At 43.6% G+C, this 14,718-nt stretch overlaps 1 protein-coding gene across 1 annotated transcript in view; it reads right to left on the bottom strand.

Moving 5' to 3' along the window:
* Window positions 1–14,718, bottom strand: part of DYSF (dysferlin) — a 705,898-nt gene that overhangs the window by 353,498 nt on the left and 337,682 nt on the right. The window contains exons 9-13 of the mRNA XM_088447021.1: window positions 7,812–7,862; window positions 6,089–6,119; window positions 3,112–3,227; window positions 1,596–1,722; window positions 1,334–1,437 (exon numbers count right to left, since the gene is read on the bottom strand). Coding sequence (XP_088303147.1) covers window positions 1,334–1,437; window positions 1,596–1,722; window positions 3,112–3,227; window positions 6,089–6,119; window positions 7,812–7,862 — 429 coding nt within the window. The remainder of the gene's footprint in view (window positions 1–1,333; window positions 1,438–1,595; window positions 1,723–3,111; window positions 3,228–6,088; window positions 6,120–7,811; window positions 7,863–14,718) is intronic.

Below are 14,718 nucleotides of genomic sequence, written 5' to 3'. Positions count from 1 at the left end.
TCTCACAGTGGTCACCCGCTTGAATTTCTGGAGGGTCTTCTGTGACCTATTTGTGTATGTACTATGGACCTCATTCAGACCCGCTCGCAAGTGCTATGCGCTCGCAAGCGGGTCGATGGTGAGGGCCTGCGCACGTGCAGCAAGTGACAAAGGCACTCGCTCCGGGGCTTGCTACAAAACGGGCGGCTGTCGATGTTGATCGACAGGTCGCCCCGTTTTATAGGCGGAGTGGGGGTGGGGCCGGACAAACGGAGGCGTTCCTGAAGGAACGCCTCCCGTTTGTAGGCGGCCCTACTGACATCACCAGTGATGTCAGTAGGGAGCTTCCTGCTCTGTCAGAGCAGGAAGCTACCTGGGCCTTGCGGTAGACGAGAGCCTACCGCAAGGGTCTCGTCGCAAGCCCCGATGGTCGTGATGGTCTAGACCATCGCGACCATCACCTAGTCACTCGCTAAAGCTGTGGGTGGTAACCCACAGCTTAGCCAGCGTCCAGGAGGCTGCCTTTCAAAAGAAAAGCAGCCGCCCTCATTCAGAGCGAGCGCTCGCTTTTTGCGAGCGGCTCTGAATGAGGTCCTATGTCCACTATACAGTTATCGCTGACTGCCTGAACTGGTTGCTGTGTTCATTATGAACAATTAATATATTATTAATATTGTCTTTAATGTATAAGGCATCACAAAATGTACGCAGCGCCATACACAGTAAACATACAAAACATTTCACAATAAGCAGGGTACAATACACAAAGGGATTCCATGGCGTAACTACCACGAGTAATATCACACCACAGACTGGGCAGGACAGATAACTGGGGCAGGGGCTGGCAAGCTCAGAGTCAGAGTAGCTGAAGGGGACAAGGGGGAAGAGCACTGAAGACATGGAGTGTGCTAGAGAGGAACAAGAGGGCGGAGGGCCCTGCCTGTAAGAGCTTACATAATAAGGATTAAAGGATGAACAGTTGGAGGGTGAACTGGGAAAGATAAATGGTGGAGGGTCGGAGAGGTGGTCACTTGTCCAGTTATTTCATCTTACGTTTCAAGGAAAAATACTATGTTACTGGCGAGTGCCAAAAACACCAACAACAACGGTAACAATAACTCTAACAAATGGTCAAACTTTCTCTCACCATCCCTCCTACCAGATGGGTTACCCTGCCAAAAGTTCCAAATACCTATCATAGATGTGATGATAGAACACACAGCTCCCCTGTGACCATCCATGAAAGAAGCTCATTACTATAATAAGGTCGGTGTATAATATAAAACCATGCACGGCCATAATACAGAATGCACAGCGTTTATCCCACGGCGGGGACCCCGCACGTCTCACTCACCATTTTCCCCGCGAAGCTGACTTCTACAAAAGGGTCGACCAGATTTTTCTTGTTGCTGTCAATTCCGAAGATCTGCTTGACGTTGTCTAAGACGGCATCGTCCACTGCGGTGTGACATAAAGAGGAGGGTATTTCAGTCACCAGCCACCGCTCATCCCAGGGAGACTAGCGCACAAAGATCTGTGCAATGGGTGACCTATAGAACAGCAGCCCCCGACCACTCTCTCCGTCCATACCATCCCCCAACCCCCCAATGACTCACTCTGTGGAAGATCCTCAGCTCGGAAAACTCGGAGTATGAGATGAGCCCCCCTGAGAGACACCCCAGCCGGGCGCAGCAGGTTCCCCTCAATATCTTCCTTGTCCTCTACGGATTCTTTCTTCTCCATCTGCAAATAAACACGAAACAATGGCAATTACTCTGCCGAACATAGACGGACGGGGGAATATTTATATATAACGCCTAGATAATCAGCATCACAGTATAGACATGACATCATCGCATAAAACACTCACATATCTCATGGTATCTTTATAACAGTAAAATTGCCAAAGAAAAGACCGGCATAAAAAAAAAACCACAGTAACAACAACATTGTAACAAACATTCCTGAATAAAGTTTGGAGCAAAAATTGGGTAAAATCTATTTTGTCCCTGTTCTATACGGAAGAGAAGTTCCCCAGGTCTCATCGTATGGTGTGCCCATTTTGGCCACTAGATGCAGAGCTACTAGGTCTGCAAGTTTCCAAAAAATTAGTATATTGTATAGATCTTACTTTCAGTCCCCACCAGCTTGTTAACTATGGTAGGACCTGTGACCCGAGTTGCCCCGAATGCCACGCCCCTGTAGGTGACTTTTGGCACCTCATCTGGACCTGTAATGTGGGGCACATTTTCTGCGATAAAGCCAGGGATTGCTAGAACGGGTGTCTCTGTCCCCTTAGCCTTCTGCCAGTCTCTCTGTGCTGCGCCCGGCCCTAGCCACCAGTGACGATGCCTTGTTGTAGGTCTCCCCAGTAAATATGTTGGGTACGGTCAAACTGCAATATCACAGACAAGTGACAGGTAAGAGACTAAGGGGTCTAGTTACTAAGCAGTGTTAGGAGACAGAGTGAAAAGTGATGAGGTACCAGCCAATCAGCTCCCAACTGTCATTTTTCAAACACAGCCTGTGAGATGACAGCTGGGAGCTGATTGGCTGGTACCTTATCACTTTTCACTCTGTCTCCTAACACTGCTTAGTAAATAGACCCCTAATTGAAATACAAACTCTGTTTAAAGTGACGGAGGACGTGTCAGTCTCAGAGGAGCACTTGGCTCTGTCTTTCGGCGCAATGGTTACGCACCAGTATAAATAGGTGCAATGTACGCCAGCTTTTACGTTGGCTTTGGCTTGTTTTACTGGAGAAAACGTTTACATTTGAAAAAAGTAACTGAGAAAAAAAAAATACAGAATAGAACCTTTTGCTGCTACAAGTGATGAGAAGAGTTTAATAATGACCATAGGTTTATATTGTGGCCCATTTACTGGACAACGTAACAATCTATCTTACATACTTCCCTGTATAAGGCGACTTGGCAAATACTTCTTATTGAGGTAACAGTACCCTGTCTGAGGATACATACACATTTCACCAATAGGGTTTCCTTTGTGGTCTTCGCCATTGTCATACGTCTACAGCTGCACATTGGCGACGCCGCTAGATTAGTCCTGCACTTGGTATGAAGTTACACTACAGTGTACTTATCCTGCGGAGAGCAGTAATTGTATACTCACAGGACACTCATCCCCAGGGCCCAGCACGAACAGGCTGACCTTCAGGTATCCCTTAGCCCCAGCTGAGAAATCCTCCGGGTCAGAGAGGAGCAGCCACTTCCGCAGGACGGCGTGCTCTGCAAGAGACGCGATGATTCCAGTATTACACAGAGGAACACCCCATACAGAGACGTAGGACCTTTGCTAAGCTCTCAGTCTAGGCATTATCCAGAATAAAGGACAGTTCCCTTTGTCTGACAACCTCTCTCACCAATAACTTGGTATCTGAACAGATCCTCCGGGTCATTGTAATCTAGACGCTCTTCTTAGAGTCGGACGGCTAGAGGGTACTGTTCAAATGCAGGTGACCCACCCCCCCCAACATAAACTCATTTGTTGAAGGGTAACTGGTGCTTTCTCTGTGTATATAAAATTCCAGGACAGGAATCGGAGACCATTACAAAGCACAGGGAAGTATTACCCACAGGGGTCTAGATGACCTTATTGGACATGAGTGGCTGGGAACGAGGGTGGGCTGTGATCCCCATAACAGTGACCACTTTGTGGAAATACATGGCTGTGTGATATCAGGGAGTATGATGAGGGGAGAGGAGCCAGGGTGCCAGGCAATGTGCTGTTACCAATCGTCAGCTCAAAGTGTACAAGATACCTACACCTGGTCTACTGTGAGAAAGTGACGAGGGCATGCACAGATCACACGTAACATAGAAACATACACCTGGAATATTCAGAAGTGAATCTATCTAGGCGGTGGCTCCGTGCTAGGGGCGTACTCAGATATAAAACACTGTCAGCACCTCTACAAGGCAAGCAAGACAGCAGCACAAGTCCCAGCATGCACATTACAGGGGGCCTTAGCTGACCCAGGAAGGATATGGGATACAGAAATAGATATTACACTGCTCATATGGAGAAAATACTTAGCAATCCTCATATCACAGAGTGTAGATAACCACATGTATGGCATGATAATCCAAACGCAGAGCTAAACACCTGTGTCTAAGCTGGGAGACTGTGTGCTGTACCACATGCTAACAACAGAGGGTGCTATAGTCTCATCATAACACAGGTCACACACGGAGCTTCCAGGCTGGAAAGCGAAAAATATAAACTATTCGGAATCTATCTCATAGCTATCTACATATCTATCTATCTATCTATCTATCTATCTGTCTATCTATCTATCTATCTATCTATCTATCTCATATCTATCTATCTATCTATCATCTATCTCATATCTATCTATCATCTATCTATCTCACATCTATCTATCTATTATCTATCTATCTATTATCTATCTATCTATCCATCCCATATCTATCTATCTATCTCATATCTATCTATCTCATATCTATCTATCTATATATCTATCTATCATCTATTTATCTCACATCTATCTATCTATCTATTATCTATCTATCTATCTCATATCTATCTATCTATCATCTATCTATCTATCTAATTTCTATCTATCTCATATCTATCTATCATCTATCTATCTCATATCTATCTATCTAACATCTATCTATCTCACATCTATCTATCTATCATCTATCTATCTCATATCTATCTATCTATCCCATATCTATCTATCTATCTATCAATCTCATATTTATCTATCATCTATCTATCTCATTTCTATCTATCTATCTCATATCTATCTAGCTATCTATCTATCTATCTATCCCATGTCTTTCTATCTCATATCTATCTATCTAACATCTATCTATCTCACATCTATCTATCTATCATCTATCTATCTCATTTCTATCTATCTCATATCTATCTATCTATCTATCTATCTATCTATCTATCTATCTATCTATCTATCCCATGTCTTTCTATCTCATATCTATCTATCTATCTATCTCATATCTATCTATCTATCTATCTATCTCTCATATCTATCTCAAATCTATCTATCTTATATCTATCTATCTATCTATCTATCTATCCAGCTATCTATCATCTATCTATCTCATATCTATCTATCTATCTCATATCTATCTATCTATCTATCTATCTATCTATCTATCTATCTATCTCATATCTATCTATCTACCTATCTATCTATCTATCTATCTCATATCTATCTATCTATCTATCTCTCATATTTCTCTCAAATCTATCTATCTTATATCTATCTATCTATCCAGCTATCTATCTATCTAGCTATCTATCATCTATCTATCTCATATCTATCTATCTATCTATCTATCTCATAGCTATCTATCTATCTATCTATCTATCTATCTCATATCTATCTATCTCTCATATCAATCTATCTATCTCATATGTATCTATCTCATATGTATCTATCTCATATCTATCTATCTATCTATCTATCTATCTATCTCATAGCTATCTATCTATCTGCCTTATGTATGTGTAGATGTATGACATGTTATTACACCAGGGGTTCCCAAACATGTTCCACAAGGCACACTTAAGCTGGCCACACACTAGACCAACTTTCTTCCAACCATCCAACTAGTTGATTGGTTGGAATGATAATCTGGTAATGTATGGGAGTAACTGATGATCAGCAATTTGCTCCTAAATGCCAGAAAACAGATGAAAATGACGTCAGACAACTTTGTTATATCTTTGATCTAAACAATTTGTTCACACAACAGTTTTTGTCCATTTTCCAGCATTTGCGAGCAAATTGCTGATCATCAGTTACTCCCCATACATTACCAGATTTTCATTCCAACCAATCAACTAGTTGGCTGGTTGGACAGATAATCTTTAGATGTGTTGCCAGCTTTAGTGTGCCTTGAGGACTGAGGTTGGGAATCACTGTATTACACCCTCTGTGCATGTTATGTATGTGTAGCTGTATGACATGTTATTACACCCTCTGTGGTAGAGGATCCTCCTGGAACACTGTCACCATATACTTTGGTATTAAGCTTAAATAAGGGACGGAATGTCACTGAGCCCTATTATCGTACACTCCCACAGCGACACTTACTTGTCTCTCCGTAAATCATCCCAACATCCATCTGTACAGGGAGAAGAGATACCGGTCTGATTAGGGAAACACTTCATGGAATAATAGAACAATACATCATGAAAGTAACACAGTACAATTATTGGCTGCAGAATAAGCAAACACCCAACGCACTTAGCCGCCTGCCTGCTATAATTTTAGGACCACCCCATTAATTAGCTGCAGGGTTAATACTGCACCCCTAATACACAGATTCTCAAACTCGGTTCTCAAGACCCCAAACGGAGCATGTTTTCCATGTCTCCAAACAGGATCACAAGTGATATAATTAGCTCCATCTGTGGATCCTATAAAATGTGTCAGTGAGTAATGAATACACCTGTGCACTTGCTAGGCGACCTGGAAAATGTGAACTGTGTGGGGTCCTGAGGACCGACTTTGAGAACCACTGCCCTAATATATTTCTCTTTTGAGTCCCATTTATATCTGATATACAAAAATATCATCTTCATATCGAGATTCACTAAACGCAGAGTCCCTTGTAGCTCATTTAAACTTGGTAACGAGCAGGTAATAGTTCTGTGTATGTGTGTGCAAAACCAGGTGTATGGGTGACTTAGGACCTCATTCAGAGCCGCTCGCTATTTGCGGTCGTTCGTTCTAAAACAAGGGGTGGCTATTCAAATGAACCGTTCGCTAATTGCGGTCTGTTCACGCCTCTAAGTCTGAACGAGCGAGCAAAACTTGCGGTTGTAATTTTGAAAAATACGCCCCCTTGCCGCTCGCACCATACGTCATGTCCGCTATTTATCAGATTAATCGAGTACATCGAACAGCGTATGAACTGCTCGCTATTCTTGTGGCTGGTTTTTTCAACCGCTATTTTGCGAGCAGTTCGGAGTAAAAAAAAAACAAGTGACGTGGTCAATGACGCTGCTGTATTAATTATGCACTCCCTTAAAACGCCCGTTTTGACCTTTAAGCACACCTGCGTTCGGATCTCCACTCCCCGTTTTCAAGCACCTTCCCCTGTTACCACCCACATACGCCTCCTCCTGTCACTCAAAGTAGCAGGCATTCGCTATATAGCGAACAAACGATTTTCGGCCGCACTGACTGGTTCGCGCATGCGTATTAAAATCCGTACGCATGCGCAGATGTGCGAACATCGGTCAGAACGAACGAGCGGCCGCTTATGAGCGGCTCTGAATCAGGGCCTTAGCACGCAGAGCCCGATTCAGCACGGCATGAAAAACAGACAGGTGACAACACTCTGTCTGCGGGGTGACAGTATAGCAGCCTCATAGACCAAACTTAGGGATAGATGTAGCAGATGCTGGCTTCAGACAGCGCTGTTACTGTAAGCAAAGGTTCAATGCTCAAAACAGGATGCGGTTAAATTACCGCCGGCCGGAACGCTGACGCCTATCTTTAGCCCCATGCCGAAAATCCCGATGCCCGGTATCCCGAACGAGGTAAGCTCTATACTATATGTGCACAAAATATCTATGTAACAATAAAAATGCTATGTAACAAGAAGAAAAAAAAAACGACAATATTTTTAACAATCAGATCGGTTTTGCATGTGATATTATTGCCGTTTTACATGTTGTGGTCAAAAGAAGTCGCTTAGTAAATCTCTCCCTTCATCTCTGTTGTAATAAATTACAGACATTAAAAAAACAGCCCTACGTACAACAGTGCGTTTAGCCTCCAGCTGCGCTGTCTGTAGCCATGTACTTACCCGGAACTCTCCAACTACGGAGCCAGTTCTCTGAGAGCGAGAGTCCAAAACCTGGACAAAGACAACAGGGAGGGGGGGGGGGGGGGGACGGGGGAGCAGGGAAGCATGAGGTTATATTATAACACCACATTATAATATTAACATATGTAATATACAGTATGTCATCTCCAATACAAAAGAGAACTAAAACAGAGATATACTGCGAAGGCGCTTACAACATCATGAACACTGTATCAGCGATAAAGCAGTAGCTTACTAGTACCGCAGAGCATATAAACCAGCATCTTACTAGTACGAAGAGCGTATAAACCAGTAGCTTACTAGTACAGCAGAGAATATAACACAGTAGCTTACTAGTACAGCAGAGCATATAACCCAGTAGCTTACTAGTACAGCAGAGCATATACAAAATACAGGCTCAATGTTGTTACAGAGATGCATGATAAAAGTAACCGTCTCAGATAGATACAGGGGCGTTTCTAGAGAGAAAGGGCCCATGTGCAGTCTCCGACACGGGCCCCCTCCTCTCTGTCCGGCGGCCGGCAGCGCACTGAGCTGTGTGCGGCCAGCGCAGAAGCTATAAACTCTGGGCACCGGGAAAATGGTTGAAGTGGCCATATTTCCCTGTACTGCATATGCGCAAACGACGGAAAAATGGTCCGTCGTTTTTAGAGCGCCGGACCCCCGCGCCGACACGGGACTCCAGAGAGGTAAGTAATACTATGGGTGCAGGGTGTGCGGGACCCGGCAAAACTGGGAGTTCACTAAGGGTACCCCCGTTTTTGCCTGCTGAAGGGAAGTCAGGTATTTAAAAAGCCGCGGCGGGTGAATAAATGCGGCTTTGAAGAAGGTGATGGCAGAAGAGCATTTAGCTTTTATTTTTTATCCAGCAACGAGCGCCCGCTCTGAATCAGGGCGTTTTTTTTTTTTTTTTGGAGCGTCAACCACCCACAGCTTATGCGAACGTCCATGATGATGGTCGCAATGGTCAAGACCATCGCGACCATCGGGCTTGCAACGAGACCCTGCGTTAGGGTCTCGGTGACCGCAAGCCCTGGAGTGATTTTGGCTCTATCAGAGCCAAAATCACTCCCACTGACATCACTAGTGATGTCAGTGGGGCGGGACCCAGACGGTAGGAGTTCCCATGGGAACGCCTCCGTCTGGCAGCCACGCCCACCAAAGGGGGCGTGCTGTCACTCAACATCGACAGCACGCCCCCTTTGTTGCGAGACCCGGAGCAACAGCTTGGCTGTCGCTATCTGGGTCTCGCGCACTAGGGCACCATCGACCCGCTTGCGAGTGCTAGTAAGATACTGGTTTATATTCTCTACGGTGCTAGTAAGCTACTGGTTTATATCCTCTACGGTGCTAGTAAGCTACTGGTTTATATGCTCTACAGTACTAGTAAGCTACTGGTTTATATGCTCTACGGTGCTAGTAAACTACTAGTTTATATGCTCTACGGTGCTAGTAAACTACTGGTTTATATGCTCTATGGTACTAGTAAGCTACTGGTTTATATGCTCTACGGTGCTAGTAAGCTACTGCTTTATATGCTCTACGGTACTAGTAAGCTACTGGTTTATATGCTCTACGGTGCTAGTAAGATACTGCTTTATATGCTCTACGGTGCTAGTAAGATACTGGTTTATATGCTCTACGATACTAGTAAGCTACTGGTTTATATGTTCTACGGTACTGGTAAGATACTGGTTTATATGCTCTACGGTGCTAGTAAGCTACTGGTTTATATGCTCTACGGTACTAGTAAGCTACTGGTTTATATGCTCTACGGTGCTAGTAAGCTACTGGTTTATATGCTCTACGTTGCTAGTAAGTTACTGGTTTATATGCTCTACGGTGCTAGTAAGCTACTGGTTTATATGCTCTACGGTACTAGTAAGCTACTGGTTTATATGCTCTACGGTACTAGTAAGATACTGGTTTATATCCCCTACGGTACTAGAAAGCTACTGGTTTATATCCCCTACGGTGCTAGTAACCTACTGGTTTATATGCTCTACGGTACTAGTAAGATACTGGTTTATATCCACTACGGTGCTAGTAAGCTACTGGTTTATATCCTCTACGGTGCTAGTAAGATACTGGTTTATATGCTCTACGGTGCTAGTAAGCTACTGGTTTATATCCTCTACGGTGCTAGTAAGCTACTGGTTTATATGCTCTACGGTGCTAGTAAACTACTGGTTTTTATGCTCTACGGTGCTAGTAAACTACTGGTTTTTATGCTCTACGGTACTAGTAAGCTACTGGTTTATATCCTCTACGGTGCTAGTAAGCTACTCGTTTATATGCTCTACGGTACTAGTAACCTACTGGTTTATATGCTCTACGGTACTAGTAAGCTACTGGTTTATATGCTCTACGGTACTAGTAAGCTACTGGTTTATATGCTCTACGGTACTAGTAAGCTACTGTACTAGTAAGCTCTACGGTACTAGTAAGCTACTGGTTTATATCCTCTACGGTGCTAGTAACCTATTGGTTTATATGCTCTACGGTACTAGTAAGCTACTGGTTTATATGCTCTACGGTACTAGTAAGCTACTGGTTTATATCCTCTACGGTGCTAGTAACATACTGGTGTATATGCTCTACGGTACTAGTAACCTACTGGTTTATATGCTCTACGGTACTAGTAAGCTACTGATTTATTCGCTCTACGGTACAAGTAAGCTACTGCTTTCTATGCTCTACGGTACTAGTAACCTATTGGTTTATATGCTCTACGGTGCTAGTAAGCTACTGGTTTATATGCTCTACGGTACTAGTAAGCTACTGGTTTATATGCTCTATGGTGCTAGTAAGCTACTGGTTTATATGCTCTATGGTGCTAGTAAGCTACTGGTTTGCCATCCCCAGCACATGTAGTGAGAAAATGGCCGCCGAGGAGAAGAGAGGAGGCCGGCCCGGGGGAGGAGCGCTGACACAGCCCGCTCAGACCGCTGTGGAATGGCACTGTGCAGCGGGGGAGACGCCGGCTGTGAGACAGGGAAGGCGATCTCCCCTGGCGTGCTATCAACCCCTGGGACGCCGCGCTGTACCGCACATGCTGCGGCCCGCTGTCCCTGGTGGTCTAGTGGAAGGCGCAGGATCAGTACCTGGCCCCACGCGCAGCCGGTGCCCAGGGAGCCCCCTGCCTGGGGACCAAACAGGACTGTGTTACCGGCGGGTGCCCACCGCGGGACCCCGCCGTTTACCTTGTTCCCCGTGCATCCGGCCACAGTCCAGGTAGCCAGGGATCACCGCTAGCTGTGACCCCAGCTACCTACCAGCATCCCCGGATCAGTACCGGCGTTCTGGTACCGGCGGGGTGTAGGAGTGACAGCATGGACGTCAATACTGACTGTCCTATGCTGGAGCACTCTAGTTGTGCAGCCACAGCTGCGAAGAAATCTTCAGGGGCCTTAAAAAGACCCCCTCTGTACGGTGCGACTGGTCCGGCCAGGCACCTACGAAAACTGAGTGGCCTGAGGCTCGGGGGCGGGGTATAGGAGAGGGACCCCAGTGCGTCCTGGGAGGCTGAAAATTTAACTCTGTGGTGCCTGGATGTCTGCCGCCATCGCCTATACCCCAAGGTATCCTGTGGATACCCTATGGACCCTGAAGTAGATACTAGTAAGCTACTGGTTTATCTGCTCTACGGTACTAGTAAGATACTTGTTTATATGCTCTACGGTACTAGTAAGCTACTGGTTTATATGCTCTACGGTACTAGTAAGATACTGGTTTATATGCTCTACGGTGCTAGTAAGCTACTGGTCTATATGCTCTACAGTACTAGTAAGCTACTGGTTTATATGCTCTACGGTACTAGTAAGCTACTGGTTTATATGCTCTACAGTGCTAGTAAGCTACTGGTTTATATGCTCTACGGTGCTAGTAAGCTACTGGTTTATATGCTCTACGGTACTAGTAAACTACTGGTTTATATGCTCTACGGTACTAGTAAACTGCTGGTTTATAAGCTCTACGGTACTAGTAAGCTACTAGTTTATATGCTCTACGGTACTAGTAAACTACTGGTTTATAAGCTCTACGGTACTAGAAAGCTACTAGTTTATATGCTCTACGGTACTAGTAAGCTACTGGTTTATATGCTCTACGGTACTAGTAAGCTACTGGTTTATATGCTCTACGGTGCTAGTAAGCTACTGTTTTATATGCTCTACGGTGCTAGTAAGATACTAGTTTATATGCTCTACGATACTAGTAAGCTACTGGTTTATATGCTCTACGGTACTAGTAAGATACTGGTTTATATCCTCTAAGATACTAGTAAGCTACTGGTTTATATGCTCTACGGTGCTAGTAAGATACTGGTTTATATCCTCTAAGATACTAGTAAGCTACTGGTTTATATGCTCTACGGTGCTAGTAAGCTACTGGTTTATATGCTCTACGGTACTAGTAAGCTACTGGGTTATATGCTCTACGGTGCTAGTAAGCTACTGGTTTATATGCTCTACGGTACTAGTAAGCTACTGGTTTATATGCTCTACGGTACTAGTAAGCTACTGGTCTATATGCTCTACGGTACTAGTAAACTACTGGTTTATATGCTCTACGGTACCAGTAAGCTACTGATTTATTCGCTCTATGGTACTAGTAAGCTACTGCTTTCTATGCTCTACGGTACTAGTAAGATACTGGTTTATATCCTCTACGGCGCTAGGAAGCTACTGGTTTATATGCTCTACGGTACTAGTAAGATACTGGTTTATATCCTCTACGGTACTAGTAAACTACTGGTTTATATGCTCTACGGTACTAGTAAGCTACTGGTTTATATGCTCTACGGTGCTAGCAAGCTACTGGTTTATATGCTCTACGGTACTAGTAAGCTACTGGTTTATATGCTCTACGGTACTAGTAAGCTACTGGTTTATATGATCTACGGTGCTAGTAAGATACTCTTTTATATGATCTACGGTGCTAGTAAGATACTGGTTTATATGCTCTACGATACTAGTAAGCTACTGGTTTATATGCTCTACGATACTAGTAAGATACTGGTTTATATGCTCTACGGTGCTAGCAAGCTACTGGTTTATATGCTCTACGGTACTAGTAAGCTACTGGTTTATATGCTCTACGGTACTAGTAAGCTACTGGTTTATATGCTCTACGATACTAGTAAGATACTGGTTTATATGCTCTACGGTGCTAGCAAGCTACTGGTTTATATGCTCTATGGTACTAGTAAGCTACTGGTTTATATGCTCTACGATACTAGTAAGATACTAGTTTATATGCTCTACGGTACTAGTAAGCTACTGGTTTATAAGCTCTACGGTACTAGAAAGCTACTAGTTTATATGCTCTACGGTACTAGTAAGCTACTGGTTTATATGCTCTATGGTGCTAGTAAGCTACTGGTTTATATGCTCTACGGTACTAGTAAGATACTGTTTTATATGCTCTACGGTGCTAGTAAGATACTAGTTTATATGCTCTACGATACTAGTAAGCTACTGGTTTATATGCTCTACGGTACTAGTAAGATACTGGTTTATATCCTCTAAGATACTAGTAAGCTACTGGTTTATATGCTCTACGGTGCTAGTAAGATACTGGTTTATATCCTCTAAGATACTAGTAAGCTACTGGTTTATATGCTCTACGGTGCTAGTAAACTACTGGTTTATATGCTCTACGGTACTAGTAAGCTACTAGTTTATATGCTCTACGATACTAGTAAGCTACTGGGTTATATGCTCTACGGTGCTAGTAAGCTACTGGTTTATATGCTCTACGGTACTAGTAAGCTACTGGTTTATATGCTCTACGGTACTAGTAAGCTACTGGTCTATATGCTCTACGGTACTAGTAAACTACTGGTTTATATGCTCTACGGTACCAGTAAGCTACTGATTTATTCGCTCTACGGTACTAGTAAGCTACTGCTTTCTATGCTCTACGGTACTAGTAAGATACTGGTTTATATCCTCTACGGCGCTAGGAAGCTACTGGTTTATATGCTCTATGGTACTAGTAAGATACTGGTTTATATCCTCTACGGTACTAGTAAACTACTGGTTTATATGCTCTACGGTACTAGTAAGCTACTGGTTTATATGCTCTACGGTGCTAGCAAGCTACTGGTTTATATGCTCTACGGTACTAGTAAGCTACTGGTTTATATGCTCTACGGTACTAGTAAGCTACTGGTTTATATGATCTACGGTGCTAGTAAGATACTCTTTTATATGATCTACGGTGCTAGTAAGATACTGGTTTATATGCTCTACGATACTAGTAAGCTACTGGTTTATATGCTCTACGATACTAGTAAGATACTGGTTTATATGCTCTACGGTGCTAGCAAGCTACTGGTTTATATGCTCTACGGTACTAGTAAGCTACTGGTTTATATGCTCTACGGTACTAGTAAGCTACTGGTTTATATGCTCTACGATACTAGTAAGATACTGGTTTATATGCTCTACGGTGCTAGCAAGCTACTGGTTTATATGCTCTACGGTACAAGTAAGCTACTGGTTTATATGCTCTACGATACTAGTAAGATACTGGTTTATATGCTCTACGGTGCTAGCAAGCTACTGGTTTATATGCTCTACGGTACTAGTAAGCTACTGGTTTATATGCTCTACGGTACTAGTAAGCTACTCGTTTATATGCTCTACGGTACTAGAAAGCAACTGGTCTATATGCTCTACGGTACTAGTAAGCTACTGGTTTATATGATCTACGGTGCTAGTAAGATACTGTTTTATATGATCTACGGTGCTAGTAAGATACTGGTTTATATGCTCTACGATACTAGTAAGCTACTGGTTTATATGCTCTACGATACTAGTAAGCTACTGGTTTATATGCTCTACGATACTAGTAAGATACTGGTTTATATGCTCTACGGTAC

Source organism: Taudactylus pleione, unplaced genomic scaffold, assembly GCF_031769625.1.
Source record: "Taudactylus pleione unplaced genomic scaffold, aTauple2 ptg000410l, whole genome shotgun sequence".
NCBI lineage: Eukaryota > Metazoa > Chordata > Amphibia > Anura > Myobatrachidae > Taudactylus > Taudactylus pleione.
This window is presented reverse-complemented; position numbering and strand designations above follow the sequence as displayed.